This window comes from Schistocerca piceifrons, chromosome 6, assembly GCF_021461385.2.
Source record: "Schistocerca piceifrons isolate TAMUIC-IGC-003096 chromosome 6, iqSchPice1.1, whole genome shotgun sequence".
In the NCBI taxonomy this organism is placed as follows: domain Eukaryota; kingdom Metazoa; phylum Arthropoda; class Insecta; order Orthoptera; family Acrididae; genus Schistocerca; species Schistocerca piceifrons.
Window position 1 is genome coordinate 96,420,029 of NC_060143.1, and position 20,804 is coordinate 96,440,832.

Below are 20,804 nucleotides of genomic sequence, written 5' to 3' on the forward strand. Positions count from 1 at the left end.
GGGGCGTGAGTCCTGCTTGCGTAGCTCAGTTGCTAGAGCACTTGCCCGTGAAAGGCAAAGGTCCCGAGTTCGAGTCTCGGTCCGGAACACAGTTTTAATCTGCCAGAAAGTTTCATATCAGCGCACACTCCGCTGCAGAGTGAAAATCTCATTCTGGCACTTATGAACTGTTCTAATCGAAGGTGTAGAGTCACCGTAATGTTTATCAAGCTTCTCTTTAATCTCCTGTGGCGTATTGCTTTTCATAAAGTAAAGTTTAATCACCAAACGAAATTCTTTTTCGTCCGTCTTTTGACAATCACTCGACTTCCTTGATTCACACAAATGCCAAACACAAAGAAATAGACCAATATGGCTGAAACTTGGTGTGCGTTCTTACCAAAGATGTTACTAACTAAAAATGACCTCGATACGCGCTGGTGATGCCATCTCTCGGACTTCGCACGAACTTTTCAAACACCCCTCGTAAATGGAAGCTTGAACAAGAAGAAGTGAGAGTGGTACAGGAGAATACGAAAGGTATTGGAGGGCTGAGCTAAGGAAAGAATATGGGAAATTAGCTAAAATTGGTAGGACAAGTAGAAATTCTGGGTCAAGAAGAATGAGGCTGTCTAAGTTGCCTTGGGACAGTATATGGGGTGCCTGGAGGTGGAGAGATGGATGTGTCAGATATAAATACGAGTGGCCGCAGCCCATCTGGTATACCCCACTGACCGTCACCAGTACGGAGTACTCGTCAGGTATGGCCCACGCCTGTGTTGCAGGGAGCAGGTGCTGTCGGCCATGCCAGTGCTGGTGAGACTGGTGCGCCACCACCCGGACTCAGTGCTGTTGCAGGCGCCCGCCGTCGCGGCAGCACTGTCACGCCACGTACGCAACTTGCGCTCGCAGGTGGCGCGAGCTGCCTGCCAGGCGGCGGGCGAGTTCTTCGTGGGGCTGCGGCGCACGCCGGACCTGGTAAGACGCGAACTTTAGTTCGTACTTGCCATTTGGATAGTTCACTCGTAAACAACGGAATCTGTGCTTTGGAATTTGTGATGTGAATCGCAAGTCTGATTGCTTGTTCGTAACATTATAAACGTGTAGTTGCTTTGGGGTGCAAACAGATCGAGGGAGTGTGACTTACTTGCCCACATACATGTCTCAGGTAAGCTTTAGATATATACTGATGATGTATCATTGATAAGTTGAAAGATATACAATATTACCTTCTTTCTATGTCGATGCTGTTCTCACATTAAGTCGACTCAGACTGAAAGTCGCAGAATAGAATGCCAAAACATTCCACAATACATTTCAGATGGCAGAATGCATACAGACTGTCAGTGTAACAAAGCAAATCAGAATGGGAAATCGACTTCAACCATTCTAAGAAAGAAAGTTTTAATTTTAGCGTTAGTGGTATGAAACTGGTAGCATCTGTTGACACTGAAAGTTAACCTGTTTCCACTGTGCTCACTCATATTATAGTAGTGTATTTTGTGCTGTTGTTTGCTTTTTTTGGTTATGCTTTATCAAGATTCCATGAGGACTTCGATACTTTTGCTACATGGTTCATCCACGAAAGAAGTAAAAGATCTGAGAAGAAAGTGTTGCAGCCCCGAGCTCAGGGGTTCTAATATGTCTGAACGACTGAGAGGTACGGTTTGGGAGACAGGGTTCACTCACGCCGAAGCATGCAGAGAAACATCGGCATGTGGTTTATTAACTTTATTGCATTGAAGATACACAGTAAGTCTTCCACTGATCCCAGTAATGACGCCACACAGAGTATGCGTGTGCGCCAACGTCAATACCAATGCCACAGCCTGCTGTATCGGCGTCCAATTGTCCAGCCTTCCAGATGTAGCGCTCCTACTCACGCCATGGCTAAGTGGCTGCCCCATGTGTTGGTTGCACCAGCAGTCCATGACACGACTAACTGCTCCCTCAAGCACAACTTGTGCACCCCTTGTAGAGCGCTGAAGGGAAACAGACAACTGTCATCGTTGTAGTAAGCCTTAGCAGCTGTAGTCGTCTGCCCAGGACAGCTCAGTAAATGTCCACAGGCAGCTCTGCACCTGGGAGACGGCGAGTTCACGCCCTGCATGCAGCAGCTTCCAGTCCACCGGACGATGTCACCCTGAGGGCAGAGGCTATCAGATCTCTCGCTCCTCGCGCCAGTGCAGCTCCAAGGTGCGGCCCACCCTGCCAAAGATACGGTGCATCCGTGCAACAGTGGTTGGTGGTAGTTTCAGGTAGCCAGTTGGCCACCAATATCCATCACCAGAGGTCATCGTGGTTGGCCTACAACTTAGACAGTCGCCATTCTCTCTGGTCCTAGGTGTAGACAGAATGGCAACAGGACTGGCTGGTTTGAGCCTCGAAGCTCGCTTATTTATACGTCTTTTCCCTGTGCCTCTGACTTAGTTCCTCTGGAGCAGACAAGTGGAGTGCTCTTTGATAATTACAACGTCAGCTTTCCTCAGCCCCCTTCTGCCCCTACACACAGGTTACTCGGCACTGTTGTAACTGTGACATATGGATTCTTCATAGCACATCTGTACCCTGTGCTGCCCTGATTACTTCACACTTGGTATACAGTGCCCGCCAGGCCATGCCGTCTCACCTGCTATGAGTTAACGAGCATTTCGCTCTCATTTAAATATATGGCCGGAAGAGCCAGCCTTCAGGAATTGTGAAACGAACCCTGTCGTCTGGACCGGGTGCCACAAAGGGCGCAGATACACCGCGAGATGAGGAAACTCACAGGCGTCTATTGTCTATTGAGGCCTAAGCGCTGTAGTGTGTGAGACAGACGAGAACCTGTATCATAGGGAAACCCAGTAGAAGGCTTTTGTGGCCAAGGAGACGTATCAGTGTTAAATATGGCGGACCTAAGATCGGCCATAATGGGAAATATTTATGGAAGCTATTTAATTCTGTAGCAATGCAAGGAATCAAGCCACAGTAATTTTAATCTGCCATCCTCCATAAATTTTCACGAAAAACAGTGGGTAAGGTAAAAAGACTCTATATTACCTTCTGAATATTTCTGATATAACTGTATATGTCTCCTCGAGTGAATAAATGTCGATGTTTTAAGATCTTTGGACTTCACTTTCCCTGCCCTTTTACTTCTCATCAGCGTGGAAACTTCACCACATAAACTTTTTCAAGAACATACATTACGTGCTTTGTTGTAGCCATTAACAAATTCTATTATTGCATCATTCTGATACTATATTCCAACTCTGCAATACCCTTATGTGTGAACTTGGAAATCCTTACTAGAGTCAGAAACCATCTAGACTCCAACATACCCCTTAAGACCCAATGTTAATCCACTTATCAAAATGGAAATACGCTATCCGAAATTTGGTTGTAACTTGGGGTGGGGAATTGCTACAAAATCAGTTAATAACTATATTTTAACAGTAATTGATAATTAAAATGTCATGAAGGGAACACTACCTACTTTCAATGAAACTGAAATCGAAGTAGAATGGTGATTCGTTAGAAAACTTCGACTTCATATACAATAAAACCAACAGGCTGACAACATAAATCTAACGTGATAGACTATTTATCAGTACAAATATGATATACAGGGAATTATAATGGATTAAAGCTGCACGTCTCTCACTGACGTGAGTAGCCACAATGAGTCTGAGTTTTGCTATGCAGTTGTTGGTTGTCCAAACTAAAAGTAAATGAATCTATGATGATTAAAATACTTCTGCTTATCATACTATGTCATTGTATAAATTACTTTACTTAAAAACTTATAACCAACGTTTGGACAGTATTACAACGGCCTTCCTCACGCAATTGCTGCCCTGAGGAAGGCTGTTGCGGTCGAAACATTGGTTTTAAGTTTATAATTAAAATATTTTATACAGTGACACAGTACAATACCCAGAAGAATTTTAATGATCATGATACCGCCTGCAGAAGCCTATGTAGCTATGTCAAAAGAACCTATCCTCATAACTGTAATGTAACAGCCGTTATAAAATGGTAAACTCCCTCTTATCAAGCTGGTTCTACACAAAATGTTTATGAATCTCGTGTTGTGTCAGTGGACGTGAAGATGGGGTAGCACAAGATCTGCACCAGCCCAGAATCTGTGGGTCACACTAAGTCATCAGCATGACGGCAAAACACCAGAATGATCGTCCTCTCACTAATCGAACAAATAAAGTCTCCTCTAAGATCACTGATTCCAGAGTGTTCACGTCTTGCGTCCCAGCAACCGACTCCCCCATTTGCACCTGCACTGCGGCAAACAGCAATCAGGCAAAATGTTATTTACTTCTCTCCAATGGCGTGAAACTGCAATGTTAAATAATTTCCCAACTTACAACATATCAAGTAGAGTGCCAGTTAGGCCACACTCCCCTCTCAAAGTTTGTAGTGGAAATCCCTGTGTACTATCAAGCGGCAATAGGCAAGTCGGACCACTGTTCGTACATTGCAGAATTTCCAACACACCAAGCGAACGTGACGGTAACTGCTCTAGGTCCCATTCCCACAGCCACAGGCTTGGTCTCTTCAAGAACAGTGAGTCCTCTCCAGATGCTAGCAGCTGGTAGGCCAACCCATAATACTCAAACCTACTAGTTGGGCTCTGGACAGTACCATACAGCACAACACTGAAAATCCCGTCCTTCTTTGAGTGAGGACTCCTGCAAGGCTCACTAGAGTGTCTCTACCACCTATGAAATCCATGGATCTAACCGTCTGAGTGGCGAGCGGACTGCCTCATTATTCCCAGTGTTGTGTGCCTCTTTATATGGTCCTTTAAATATCACTAGCCATGCAAATTACCACTACAAAGTGCACAGAGGGGCTCCAGGGCACCATATGCTAGCCACAGCTATATCACCACTGGTGCCTCAGTGCGGCTTATACGGTAGAATACGTGCCCACGAAAGGCAAAGGTCAGGAGTTTAATCTGCCAGGAAGTTTCATATCAGCGCACACTCTGCTGCAGAGTGAAAACTTCGTTCTGAAATAACGTTGTTATTTCAAAGTCGTACCAATTTAGTCCAAGCATTGCAACCATACAAACAAACTCATGTCGATATTTCTTCACTCTGGGCTTAATTCATTAAATTAACACAAAATCAGAAGTTTACAGGCTTGAATGACTTTCGCTAACTATCCCTCGGGGCTCATAGAATAGCAGACAATGATGTCATCCACCCAGGCCTCTGCAGTAGTTGCGTCGTTCTGATGTCTTACGGATGAGCACAGGTTGTATCATTGTAAATACTGTATTTGCAAAATCATTCCTCGCCAGGAGATCAGTCCTTCCCAGTTCAAAGCCAGCAACTGAGTTTTTAATTTTTTCCAGCACATCTGCAGCTATGTTGGCTCTTTCTCTTTCAGTTAATCAGTGTGACACAAATCATTGACGTAACCACCATAGGTCGAAGCAAATATTAATTGGCAGGCCCACTAGCGGTCTGCGGTCTCAGTAACTTTAATCTTCGAGACAGAGTGATCTGAGCGATGGCAGGTATAAAGTCGTCTCACAGTACTATCACTAGCCACTTAAGAGGGCACGTTTTTTATTAACTGAGACATGTCTTTTTGTCTTCTCAGTATTTTCTTTCCATTCTTCAAAATCAGAAAACGATGAGAGCTGCAAATTTTCTTTAGTAATCTAAACATAATGCATCACGTCTAGATAGTCTACATAGCACTTTCCTGACGATGGTTCAAAAGCAAAGACAGCACTTTACTTTCTTCTTCCAGATGCGTTGCTTGAAGTCTCACCATAATAATCTCACAGGTGCCGCTTGAAGCTCAATTCATAGTTGAAATTTTTATTACTGGCTTTACGCTGACCAATTTAAGACTGGTGACTTTTTTTTGGAAAGATGTGATTACATTCAAGTTTTCAGGGTGAATCTTCGAAGCGTGTTCTCTCAGATGTTTCTTAAATTTATATTGCTTCTCGTATGCTGAACTGCTTGCCCTCTTTCACGTCAACATAGAAACAAAAGATTTTTTCACGAATGCCAAACAGGTAAAATCTGAGTTGCCGTTTGATCATTGGTGGGTTTGTTACTGGAAGTTATTGAATCCAGTTGGTTTTTGGCCCCGCTGCACTAGACTTTGTTGGTTGCATGTGCTGGCGTAAGATGCTTAATAATGTGTACTGTTTCCATTTGAAGACTCCGTTGGCCTTTATGATTGTGGTTCGTACGTTGACGGCAGATTACGCCTCGGGCCTGAAGATGACACTTCTCTGCGTAGAAACTCATGCATGTTTTGAATAAACGACGTTGGATTACAATACAGCTGTTGATTTCAATTATGATTATTCAAGTATGTCAAAGACTAAGTGACTGGGAACAGAAAATCTGACATAACTATTTCGAAGAACCCATTCTGGCATTCTCCTAGATTATTTAAGGAAACCATAGAAAATCTAAATAATGACAGTGACTTGCAATGCACTCCTACGAAATACGAGTCCATTGTCAAACCAGTACAGCACTTCGTTTGACCTCTTACGAGCACTGTCATGATGGAAATAAAAGAAAGGTTCGAGAGCGGGATTAAAATTCAAGGTGAGTGATGTCAATGATAAAATTCACTGGTGAGACGGCTGTCCTCAGTGAAAGTGAAGAAGAATTGCGGGATCTGCTGAATGGAATGAGTACAAAGTATAGATTGAGAGTAAACCAGGGAAACACTAAAGTAATGAGAAATACCAGAGATGAGATCAGCTAGAAAGTTAACTTCAGGACTGGTGGTCAGAAAGTACATGAAGTTAAGGAATTCTGGCACTTAGGCAGCAAAATAACCTAAGACGGACAGAGCAAGGAGAACATAAAAAGCCGACTAGCACTGATAAAAAAGTATTGCTCACCAACAGAAGCCTACTAATATTAAACATAGGCCTTAATTTGAGGAAGAAGTTTCTGGGAGTGTACGTCTAGAGCACAGCACTGTACGGCAGTGAGACATGGACTGTGAGAGCAATGGGACAGAAGACCATAGAAACATTTCAGACGTGGTGCTACAGAAGAATGTTGAAAATTAGGTGGACTGATATAGTAAGAAATGACGAGGTTCTCTACAGAATCAGCGAGGGAAGGAACATATAGAAAACACTGTCAAGAAGAAGGGAAAGGATAATAAGACATCTGTTGAGACATCAGGGAATAGACTCTGCAGAACTCAATGGAGCTGTAGAAGATAAAAGTTGTAGAGGAAGACAGATATTGTAATACATCCAGTAAATAACTGAGGATGTAGTTTATAAGTGCTACACTGAGATCAAGAGGTTGACACAGAAGAGGAAATCATGGCGGCACACGTCAAACCAATCACAAGACTGATGACTCAAAAAAGAAAAAGAGAGAGAGAGAGAGGTATATCATCAACTGTTGTAACACATGAAGATAAGTTGGTAAACTGGGTAGATTGCTCTACACTTTCGGTTGCACTTACTGATGGAATGTTGAACATGAAGAAACATTACTCACCTGCTCAAACATTTAAGTTCAGCAACTTTTGCTCTTCGTATAATTGTTAGCCCTGGAAATAAACGAATTAACCTTCTTACGTATTTCACATATGTCCACTCAATAATGTCTTATGGATTAATTTTAAGAGGTAAAAAGTACTGATTGCACAGAAACGAGCAGTAAGAACAAAGTGTGCCGTTTACTTTTAGTCGTCACGCAGGCGCCTCTTCACGGAGTTGGTCATTTTGACTGTACTATCACAATACATATACTCCCTAACTAAATTCGTCCAGTATTATCCATCACAATTTGAGAAGAATAGTGATGTCCATATCCACAACATTAGCGGAAAATATCACCTTTATTATCTATTCAAAATGGTTCAAATGGCTCTAAGAACTATGAGATCTAACATCTGAGGTCGTCAGTCCCCTAGACTTAGAACTACTTAAAACTAACTAGCCTAAGCACATCACACACATCCATGCCCGAGGCAGGATTCGAACCTGCGACCGCAGCAGCAGCAGCGCGGTTCCGGACTGAAGCACCTAGAACCGCTCGGCCACAGCGGCCGGCTATTATCTACTATTACAACTGTCATTGGCTCAGAAAGGAGTTCAGATTGCAGCTACAAAAATGTTTGATCATTTGCTCAATACTGTAAAAGTCTGACAGGTAACAAAGCAAGTTTTAAATCTACAAATCTACCATAAAATCATTTTTCCCAGACAACTCCTTCTATTCCGCGGACGACTCTTAAAGAAATCAGTAACCAAAAACAAGGACTAAAACTAGTTTTCAAGTGTAGTTGCTTGATAAGGACTAAAAAATTACATTTCCGTTGATGTTAACACTAATCATGTGTACATATGCTGTAAAATAACTCGTTCCTCATCATTTCGATAAAAGAATCATTCAAATGATCTATGGAACATGTAACCAATTAACTAACTAATAAACCGCCAAGGAAGATGGCGCTTTGGTAGGAGAGTAGACTCACAGTCAACAGCCTGATTTCATTTCGCAGTCCGAGCTTCCACTCTGTCTCTAATGACCTCGTCGTTGATGGGTCGCCAAACTCTGACCTCCCTTGTGGGATCCACTCTCCAACAAGACATTCTTATTTTCATCATGGTATCCCTAAATACCTTAAGATGAATGCCAGGTTGAGACTTCACTCATTACTTGTTCATATGAACAAATGCTACGTATTTAATAACCTCAAATTTGATGGAACAATACTACACAGAATTCGTTTTCTTTGCGACCGTAAGTTTCATTGGATTTTATGGAGACCACACCATGGTTCAGGCCGAAAAAAATCGATTTTCGGTTTTCATCATATTTCGATAGATTAAGGTTTTATTTAACTACTCTGAAAAGGATTTTGCTGAAAAAAATTTTTTCGAGCATTTAAAGAGCATTTTCCTACCACGTGCGTTTATGTGCCACGCCCACTTTTCTGTCACCCACTTTTCTGCATATATTTTAGATTTTTATATCCCCTACATTGCACGTTAGGGAATGTTTTTTATTCCTGAGTGTGTTGGCTATCCTTGGAATTCAACGGTCGGTATTCTTTTGTTTCTGCTGTTTGTAAACAACACGCTTTCAAACACACGGTTAGTTTTGTTCAAGTGTGATTGCGATTAGTTGTTATACTTACGTTTGCAGGGCTTGTTTACGTGTGTTTTGTTGTGTTTATTTAAGATGACGAAACGTAAAGGCATTTTCGAGAAACGACAAATTAGAGGAAACAAGTTTAGAAAGCTTTCTGTACAAGAGGTTATGTCGCCTGGCAACGATGTTTCTATTTGTAATTCTTCAACAAGTGCATCATCAAAGAAGCTCTCACAATTTCAAGAGAGTTACAACGAATTTATTGTAAGTGACAAGGGGTGCAGTAACATTATTATAAATTTGAGAATATTATCAGAGGTAATTTGTAAATTTGTACAATGTAGACAGTGTGGTGAGTCACAGAGTGTGAAATTTGTGAGAGTGCCAGTGGGAGAAAAGGCCTAGCAATTGCTTTGAATTTAATTTGCACTCAATGTTCAGCTGTGATTTTATTTATGAGTTCTTCAAAACCAGATGCAAGTGGCTTTTATGAAATCAGTACTAGATTAGTTTATGCCTTATGATCCATTGGCAAGGGCATGGCTGCAGGGAGAACATTTTGTTCAGCGATGAACTTACATCAACCACGAAATAAATTTGAAAAACTGGCTGCAATATTAGAGAAAGCTGTATGTGAGGTCAGTGAGGAATGCATGAAACTGGCTGCTAGGGAAGCAGTGGAAGAAAATGATGGATGTTCGGATATTGCAGTTGCACTTGATGGAAGTTGGCAGAAAAGAGGACATACTTCTCTGAATGGAGTAGTGACTGCCACGAGTGTAGATACCAGTAAATTATGATGTGAAGATAATGTCTAAATACTGCAAATCTTTTAAAGTCAGTGAACATAAAGATCACAACTGTGTGGCTAATTTTAGAGGAACAAGTGGTGCTATGGAAGTTCATGGGGTACAACAAATATTTCATCACTCCATAGAAACAAGAGGTGTACGGTACACCAAGTATTTGGGTGATGGTGACAGTAAGGCATACAACAATGTGATGAACTCTAAGCCATATGGAGATGCCATTATTAGCAAAATAGAATGTGTAGGCCATGTTCAAAAACTTTTGGGAACAATGCTGAGAAAACTAACTGTTGATATGAGAGGGAAAAAATTAGAAGATGGAAAATTGTCGACTGGACAGGGTCGGTTAACTAAAACTAAAATAGAAAACTTGCAGGTATACTATGGGCTGGCAATTAGGAGAAATAAAGACAATCTGGAGGCAATGAAGAGAGATGTTTGGGCCATTTTCTTCCATAAGTCCTCTACTGATGATAAGCCATGTCATGGATTGTGTCCGTCAGGAGAAAATTCGTGGTGCAAATACAATAGGGCTCAGGCAACTGGAGAATCTTATTCTCACCAGCATCCTCTTCCTGCTGCTGTTATTACAGCAATTAAACCTATTTTCAGAGACCTGGCTCATCCTGACCTTCTAAGAAAATGTCTGCATGGGCAGACACAGAACCCAAATGAATGTTTCAACAGCATAATTTGGAACCGCCTTCCTAAAACTGTATTTGTAGGCATGCATACAATGAAACTAGGAGTTCATGATGCTGTTATTACATTCAATTGTGGTAACATTGGAAAGTGTTGGGTACCAAAAAGCTGGGAATTAATCCTGGTGAAAATATGATCACTGGGCTGCAACATTGCGATAAAATGAGGATAGCCGATGCAGACAGGTCTGCATCTAATATGGCCAAGAAAGCAAGACAAACATCCAGGAAGGTGAAAAAGAAGCTCGAAGACCTGCTAGAGGCCAAAGAAGGGTCATCATATGCAGCAGGACAGTTTTAATTAACTGTAAGCAACAAATTTCAAAAGTTTTTTCTTTAAAGTCAATTTCCCGCAAACTAAAATTTTCAGTACATGTGCCCCATTATCCTATCATAAATAACTGAATGAAGTTTTCAGAGACTCTGCATAACATAAAAAGCCTCCTCTGGTACTACATTCATTATTATTCCCCCCATTAGGAAGTTCACAAAAAATATTTTCTGCGGAAAAACAATATTTTTTGTTAATAAATTTAAAAAAGTGTTTCTTAAAAATTATAAAATGGGTAAAGTAGATTTTATTACAGTTGACTCTATTAGCATCATGTAATATACAGTAAACATATTAAGGTCCTCCATCAAATAGCTTTTTTTCAGAAATGGGTCAAATACTTGCCTAAATTAACATAGACAGCCAGGGTGTGGTCACCTTAAGTGGAATATTAACTTCTCCAAAAAAAAATGTGTGAAATCTTATGGTCATCAGTGCCTAAGCTTTCACACTACTTAACCTAAATTATCCTAAGGACAAACACACACACCCATGCCTGAGGGAGGACTCGAACCTCCACTGGGACCAGCTGCACAGTCTAACTTCTCCAATGTCTGATTTCACGTACCTCCTGTCAGGCCCACATACTTGCTAAGTTAGTGATGATGAAGACAGAATGGCTACACTGACCAGCACTGAGACTACTTTTGTGTTCCGCAGGATGTGGAGGAACTGGTGGGCTCGCTGTTTCACCGATCCGCAGACACAAACAGGTTCCTGCGAGCTGACTGCAACGCCGCCCTCGACAAGATGGTGGATGTATTGCCTCCAGCACGTGCCGTCCAACTCATTGTCTCCAAAGGTGCCAGGTAGGTTCTGACATGGCCTAACGGTAAAGTATTTGAGGTTGCTCCACACAGCTGTCATTGGAAACAAATTGCACCACGTTAGCCCAGTATTCTAATGTTATGATTATTAGTGGGTCCAGATATGTGAAATCTGGTTTTATCACATAACACAACCTTTTCCTTAATATCAATGTGCAGGGTTATTACAAATGATTGAAGCGATTTCACAGCTCTACAATAACTTTATTATTTGAGATATTTTCACAATGCTTTGCACACACATACAAAAACTCAAAAAGTTTTTTTAGGCATTCACCAATGTTCGATATGTGCCCCTTTAGTGATTCGGCAGACATCAAGCCGATAATCAAGTTCCTCCCACACTCGGCACAGCATGTCCCCATCAATGAGTTCGAAAGCATCGTTGATGCGAGCTCCCAGTTCTGGCACGTGTCTTGGTAGAGGAGGTTTAAACACTGAATCTTTCACGTAACCCCACAGAAAGAAATTGCATGGGGTTAAGTCGGCAGAGCGTGGAGGCCATGACATGAATTGCTGATCATGATCTCCACCATGACCGATCCATCGGTTTTCCAATCTCCTGTTTAAGAAATGCCGAACATCATGATGGAAGTGCGGTAGAGCACCATCCTGTTGAAAGATGAAGTCGGCGCTGTCGGTCTCCAGTTGTGGCATGAGCCAATTTTCCAGTATGTCCAGATACACGTGTCCTGTAACGTTTTTTTCGCAGAAGAAAAAGGGGCCGTAAACTTTAAACCGTGAGATTGCACAAAACACGTTAACTTTTGGTGAATTGCGAATTTGCTGCACGAATGCGTGAGGATTCTCTACCGCCCAGATTCGCACATTGTGTCTGTTCACTTCACCATTAAGAAAAAATGTTGCTTCATCACTGAAAACAAGTTTTACACTGAACGCATCGTCTTCCATGAGCTGTTGCAACCGTGCCGAAAATTCAAAGCGTTTGACTTTGTCATCAGGTGTCAGGGCTTGTAGCAATTGTAAACGGTAAGGTTTCTGCTTTAGCCTTTTCCGTAAGATTTTCCAAACCGTCGGCTGTGGCACGTTTAGCTCCCTGCTTGCTTTATTCGTCGACTTCCGCGGGCTACGCGTGAAACTTGCCCGCACGCGTTCAACCGTTTCTTCGCTTACTGTAGGCCGACCCGTTGATTTCCCCTTACAGAGGCATCCAGAAGCTTTAAACTGTACATACCATCGCCGAATGGAGTTAGCAGTTGGTGGATCTTTGTTGAACTTCGTCCTGGAGTGTCGTTGCACTGTTATGACTGACTGATTGTGAGTGCATTTCAAGCACGACATACGCTTTCTCGGCTCCTGTCGCCATTTTGTCTCACTGCGCTCTCGAGCGCTCTGGCGGTGGAAACCTGAAGTGCGGCTTCAGCTGAAAAAAACTTTATGAGTTTTTCTACGTATCTGTAGTGTGTCGTGACCATATGTCAATGAATGGAGCTACAGTGAATTTATGAAATCGCTTCAATCATTTGTAATAGCCCTGTATTTGTGTGTTGTCCAGTACACCACGTGCATTACAGAATACATCATGAACAGGTATTTTAGGAATCCAGAATTCTCATACTGTCTGTTGAAAATACTACATAATTTTGAAAGTTATTTGCTCAGACTCTATCGTTCGTTCGTTCAAGAGAATTTAAATGCTTGCCTGTTTTTTACTCAAAACTGAATGTACTGTCCTCTTTTATAAAAACGTTGAACTGAATGTGAGCAGCATGTCTCAGTGCACACATTTACGTAAAGACTAACCTAACTGGCGTTTACTGTGCAGGAAATTATATCTACATGGATACTCTGCAAATCACATTCAAGTGCCTGGCAGAGGGTTCATCGAACCACCTTCACATTTCTCTATTATTCCAATCTCGTATAGCGCGAGGAAAGAATGAACACCTATATCTTTCCGTACGAGCTCTGATTTCCCTTATTTTATCGTGGTGATCGTTCCTCCCAATGTAGGCCGGTCTCAACAAAATATTTTCGCTTTCGGAGGAGGAAGTTGGTGATTGGAATTTCGTGAGAAGATTCCGTCGCAACGAAAAACGCCTTTCTTTTAATGATTTCCAGCCGAAATCCCGTATCATTTCTGTGACATTCTCTCCCATATTTCGCGATAAACGTGCCGCCTTTCTTTGAACTTTTCCATGTACTCCGTCAATCCTATCTGGTAAGGATCCCACACCACGTATCGGTATTCTAAAAGAGGACGGACAAGCGTAGTGTAGGTAGTCTCCTTAGCAGGTCTGTTACATTTTCTAAGTGTACTGCCAATAAAACGCAGTCTTTGGTTAGCCTTCCCCACAACATTTTCTATGTGTTCCTTCCAGTTTAAGTTGTTCGTAATTGTAATAGCTAGGTATTTAATTAAATTTACGGCTTTTAGATTAGACTGATTTTTCGTGTAACCGAAGCTAACGAGTTCCTTTTAGCACTCATGTGGATGACCTCACACTTTTCGTTATTTAGGGTCAACTGCCACTTTTCGCACCATTCAGATATCTTTTCTAAATCGTTTTGCAATTAGTTTCGATCTTCAGATGAGTTTACTTTATAAGTCGATAAACGACAGCGTCATCTGCAAACAACCGAAGACGGCTGCTCACATTGTCTACAAAATCGTTTATATAGATAAGGAACAGCAAAGGGCCTATAACACTACCTTGGGGAACGCCAGAAATCACTTCTGTTTTACTCGATGACTTTCCGTCAGTTACTACGAACTGTGACCTATCTGACAGGAAATCACAAATCCAGTCACATAACTGAGACGATATTCCATTAAATCAAAATTGTTACTCAAAAATCACAACCAAAATCAAACTGCGCACTGCCCAAAAAAATTTGAACACTGAAATCATGTAGTAACTGTGTAGAAATATACACTGTTCATTGGTCCATTAAAAATCTGAATTACAAAGAAAATGCTTAGAATTTGCGCAATGAAAACGTGAGATGAGAAACTGAAAAACTAACAAAAAATGAAAAGAATCTCACCTGAAAAATTACAGCGTAATCAGCATCAAGAGCACAGGACGAAGAAATCGCGTCATTTGACAGATGCTAAAGTAAAACTAAGCTACTGGGAGAAAGATTGAGACGATTTTCTCATACTAAAAAAACTTCTTACCTGCAATGAAAATACTAATCTCTTCATTATAATGATAATACTGTATTTTAAACTCTTATTTCACATGAACAAAACACTCACAGAAAACCAAAAACATTACTTCCTTTACAAAAGTCTTACAAGGCAATGCTTTTACTATTATGCAAATTGAAATTAATTAAACTGAAATAACCTAAACTGAGGTGGGAAATGGACTATTCTGTTGTAAGAATCTCTAATATTATCAGTACACGCAGCAAAAAAATTATTACCTTATAAAACATATCCATAATGCGAATCCATTCTCTGTTTTCCATAAATGTTGTGTCTGTACGTCCTTCCATCTGATTAATAATACCTAACAATTTTCTTCAGTAAAATCCTCCTCCAATATGCACTATGCTAGAAGTTCTGCCAGCTTACTCCGTGTCCAACACTCGACTGCTCTCCGCGCTACCATGGTACCTAGAGAGGGTGACCATTCCGGCAAGTACATTCTCATTGGTCAGCGACGTGTTGCGTCGCTTGGCAGCCAGCGCTCACGCAGTCGCGCACTCGCTAGTGAGTATCTCAGAGAGTAAAATATTTTTCGTGTCTCTTTTCATTCGATTTTGAGCATCTCGTTGATGGGGATCAAGATGGTTCGAAATAATCACTATTAGAAATATTCTAAAGGAAAAACAAAGCGTAAAGAGCATTGATGACAACACTTCTCAATATCCAAAGTTAGCTGTAGGTGCTCTTCACCAATAATTCCAGCTTAAGAACGTGACTGCGCAGAATATTTTACAATTTTGCGATCGACTTTAGTTGAAACGTATGTAGAGAATGTTATGATAAAGATGACGAAACTTACCTTACGATGTTGACCCGGAAAATTTAACTCTGTTGCTGAAAGCGGTGCAGTCCAGAGCACATTAAATGAAACAACAAGTTTACTGTTACCAGTCACTGTTTATTTATCTCCACGACGCGTTTCAGTGGTTTAAACCTGCATCATCAGGTGGATTTACATTTGTTAGTATGACATTTGTGTGCCAGCTGGTGTGGCCATGCGGTTCTAGGCGCTTCAGTCGGGAACCGCGTGACCGCCACGGTCGCAGGTTCGAATCCTGCCTCGGGCATGGATGTGTGTGATGTCCTTAGGTTAGTTAGGTTTAAGTAGTTCTAAGTTCTAGGGGACTGATGACCACAAATGTTAAGTTCCATAGTGCTCAGAGCCATTTGAACCATTTTTATGACATGACATTTGTGTGCGTGTCGTGTTACGATTTCTTGGAGGAACTTGTGGCACTGTCTAGTGCAGAAAACAAAACACTATTTCAGAACATAGTTTTGGGTTTCTGTCCACAAAAAACTAAACGTATTTCTAACGGTAAACATAAGATAATTAAAATTTCTTTTCGCCGATGCCCTCTTCATTGCATTTCATTTGGCTCCTTTATCCAAAAATCTAATGCGGATGAAAGTTCTCTTTCTTACACACAAATCAATGATTCCCTTTTAGATTTCGGGAAATCTTTATTGTACTAGTGCTGCTAATGATTCCATCACGCTTTTGCAACGTGAAATATTTGCTCCATGAAAAGAGGCAAAAATAAATTCGAAATCTTATATTGTAATAAACCACTCTGGTGATGGAGAAGTAAGCCGACGTTAAGAAAGCACACTTATCCAGTCTTGTTTCGCTGTTAATTTTGCATCGAATGGCGTTTTGCAGTTGTAATTCCTAATGAACTGTTGATGCTTTTCCACTTGAACGCGATGTATCCTGCCAAGAATTTTAAGGCATTGCGACGTCTTCACTGGAGCTCGCTTAATCACCAGGATCGCAACCACCAAACAAACCATCATATAAAATATTGTGATGTTATGTGTCAGATACTTTGTTGCACAACTCGCTAGAAATAAAGTTCTCGAACTCTCACACTACTTCTTCTGCAGAATTTTGGTCTCTGTCCTCTGCAATGGAAGCATCAAGGACAAAGGTATATTTGGCGCATTATTAGTCAGTATTAGTGGACGTATTCTATTTTTCACTTCAAAGGGCGTGGTATATTGTAAAAAGCACCAAGACCACGAATTTTAGAAAAGAAATTTTCGAGACAATCTTGATTCAGCCTGACAATCACGATGTATGTTGCCCCATCATTTTTCACATCTGTAAAAAAGTCCAAAAAGTGAATTTAATGATGTAACAAATCCTTTTTGAAATGGGAGAACCTATTTCTTTTCCCTACTCGCATATTCGAGCAAATTTCGAAAACCCTCTTCAGGAAATTTTCTTGACTTCTGAGGTTTAAACCATAAACACTTCTAAGAGGTACTTTCTGATCTAAGGTGTACCTCGAGTTTAACACATCGAAAACGTTGTATGTCAATTCGTTAGGAACTTCCTTCACGACCTTTATGGAGGACATACCTCACAGCTTGTGCAGTGCGACGTGGAAATAGCTGTGCAGCCAATCTAACGTTTTGATGTATACGTCCTCTCACATTCAAGTGAGCTTCCTAAGTGTGATAGGTGATCGAAAGATCACTTGTCTTGTACTGCAGAAGATCTTCTATTACAGTTTTGTAAATATGGTACCATCACGCAAGGTGATTCTGTCGTCAATAAAGTAATTTCTTAATAATTTTAGCAAATGCTGTACATTGTAAAAAAAAATCTTCCTTGTCCACAGGGTTCGAAAAATTCATCTTACGTGTGGATTCATCGGGTTATTTCCACAATACTGAATTTTTCGCTCCCATATCGCATGTAACTGCAATAGCGCTAATGCCAACTCCTTCAAGTTCGACCGGCAAACGCGCGGAAATCCGAGATTCAATCACCTGCGCTCTACAATTGAGCCAAAGCTACACAAGTTCAGAGATACCACTTTCACTGCCGTAAGTCGGCTATTCCACAGATGTCACACACGATTATTTCGCTCTCGTAACATGAAATTTCCATTCATTCTTAAATTATCTGCAAAATAAATGTCCAGTTCATTTATATATTCCACCTTTCAATTTCCACAACATTATGTGGCACATCACCTGGAAACCTTTAAAACACCAGAGTTCGTCTGGACCAGCGTGCCTGCATTCTCTGCAGAAGTATAAAGAAAAAGAGAGATGGAGAGATCTTACACAATATACTGGGTCCATGCCATAAAATGGGATCTACAAACAGAGATAAAAACAAGAAATTTAGTCTAAAACACAAAAAATATGGAGTCACTAAACTGATGCAGAGTTCGCTTTTATGGCTGAACGCAGGACTCCAAATGAATGAAAGACATGATCAACATTTTTTACTCGAAACCAAAAACAAGAATGCTGTGGTACAAATATCAAAAAATATCTGGAAGAAAAGGATATAGGAGCAGAAGACACGTGAAATCAGAACACTTTCAGGACAGCTGTAGTAACTTTTGGGACCTTTCAAGACAAATGAACGACTGGTGCCAAGTGGTGTGACGAAGGTCTTGCTAGGTGCAGTGTATTAGTGAAAAACATCCAGCTTGAAAAAGAAAATGAAAGGATAACACTTATCACGATTGTTGTAAGCTTATTGTGGTCCCTAGATGGCCAAATAACGAAATAAACAAGTAAGTAAATAAATGAACAAATAATATAAACAACCTTGGACATGGACGACATTCAGCAACCGTATTTAAGGATAAAATCAGAAAACGTTGCACAAATTTTAATGCACTGACCTGATTTTGATTCCAAATAATATTATCTTCATTACAATAAATTACAGTTACTCTTTTGTAATAATTTTCTTCTTATGTCTTGTATTTCTTGTCCTCATCCATTGCCTTTCGATGTCTGCATGTCTCTGTTCTTCAGAGTATCAGGGTGCTACCATTATTTACACTGATTGCTCTAAATCCATGGATGAGATGGGATATGTTGTTACAACTCATGCTGGTCAGGAGCAACATTTGATGCCAGGAACGTTTAATGTATTTACAGTGAAGCTGATAGTCAAAGACAGAGCACAAAGTTTTAATAAACAGATGCCTCTCGACGGTGTATTTGTAGTGACTCAAAGAGTACTCCAGGCCACTGATCGATGTTACTCTTATCATCCTGTGATATCTGCTATGCATGACCTTCTCTCTGACCTTAGTCATACTATCTGTTCAGTAGTCATTCTCTGTGTCTGAAGTCGTGTGGGTATTGTACCAATTGAAATGGTCGACCATTTCGCAAAAGAAACGATTACTTGCCCAATACTCACTTCGACCAGCCAAATTCCGAATTTGTGGGTGCAATTACGACCTCTCCTCACTCATAGATGGAATGACATCTGGTGGGGTACTGTCCACTCCAATAAATCCTGCACTGTCTAACAACCCTACCACAACAAAGGTCAAAAATTAATTATGATTGTACTGTTGCTCACCCTGCCAAATATTGCATTTTCAGGCAACAACAAAGTTATACTATGTGGCAGGTGTCATTAGAGCACAGTTAATAAAGTCATTTCTTCAAATAATGGATAATCTAGGCACTCATCTTTTCATGTTTCCCACGCTGGTCTCGTGAACTCATGGCTCAATCGTCGAAAATATAGGTAGTGATAATTCCAAGCTCGGATGCAAAGAGGCCTAGGTGTTATTCTGCGATATTCAAAAGTTTTATAGATGTGTTTCATCAACCATTCTTGAAGATTAAACTTTTGCAAGTTAGGACAATGGTGATGTAAAAAAGTAATCAGCACTCCGAATTTAAGTTACACTTCTTTTTTATTACTTTTGTTGCAATATCACGTAACTCGTTCCAAAACAACACTTCACAATATAAAACACACTTGAAAATATCTTCCTCACTGTTAAAGTTCACATTTCATAAACTGACTACAATTTGCGTCTTTTTAACATGACGACCAAAACTTGACTCTCTAATAACCGCTTAAACGCCCAAAAATCAGAGTTACAAGTATGTCAAAGATCATAGTGACAAAAGAAAGAGTACACATAAGAATAATATCATTGCAATATAAAAATATCGATGCATCGAAGTACCTCTACATTACTGAAATCAAATCTGAATATTGTCACAGAAATATGTTAACTATTTTACAGAAACACAGTAGAATATTGCTGGTATCGAGAGGTTGAGGTGAGGTGCTATAATGGTTACGTAATTCAAGTACCATTACAACTACCATGGAGTCTAGTGCTGCATGCTGCTTCTCCATCTATTCCTCACATAAGGAACCCCATCTCTTATATCGCATTCACATCACTCATACCAGATTAATCCATGGTGTGGAGGGTAAAAATCGTAGAGGGAGACCAAGAGATGAATACACTAAGCAGATTCAGAAGGATGTAGGTTGCAGTAGGTACTGGGAGAAACTTGCACAGGGTAGAGTAGCATGGAGATCTGCATCAAACCAGTCTCTGGACTGCAGACCACAACAACAACAACGAGCCAACCTAACGTTGTGGTTGTGGGGCCTTACAAACAGCAGCTCACACCCTACTGGAATGCTCCCTCCTTCTGGCTCCCCATGTTAAGTGAGGTCTTCCAGATTCTTTGCCTCTAATATTGCTGAACGACAAAAGGACACTGGAAGTCGTTCTCGGTTTTCTCTCTGAAAAGTGTTTTTATTCTCAGATATAATATCTTAAACTGCATTTGAGGCAGGTGCAAAGTGGCTGGGGATGGTGCACCTCTTGTCACATGCTGGGTTTGGAAGGCACTTGACACTGCTTCGTTCATCAGCTGTCTTCGTCATCTCTCTTTTATTCTCGTTGAATTGCACCCTATTTTCTATTTTAGGGGTGGCCTTGCGATGCATGCTGTTCGCCTCTTAGACTACAAAGGATCGGAGGTGGGACAGCTATGGGAGGGGCTGCTCCTGCCGCATACAGAGCCCTTGGGGAAACTTGCCTGGCTCCACCCACTTGCTGACCTGATTATT

The 20,804-nt window shown here is 41.0% G+C and overlaps 1 protein-coding gene across 1 annotated transcript in view; it reads left to right on the forward strand.

Annotated features, from left to right (window-relative positions):
* Positions 1-20,804, forward strand: part of LOC124803041 (TOG array regulator of axonemal microtubules protein 1) — a 76,581-nt gene that overhangs the window by 32,083 nt on the left and 23,694 nt on the right. The window contains exons 3-4 of the mRNA XM_047264157.1: positions 765-957; positions 11,588-11,736. Coding sequence (XP_047120113.1) covers positions 765-957; positions 11,588-11,736 — 342 coding nt within the window. The remainder of the gene's footprint in view (positions 1-764; positions 958-11,587; positions 11,737-20,804) is intronic.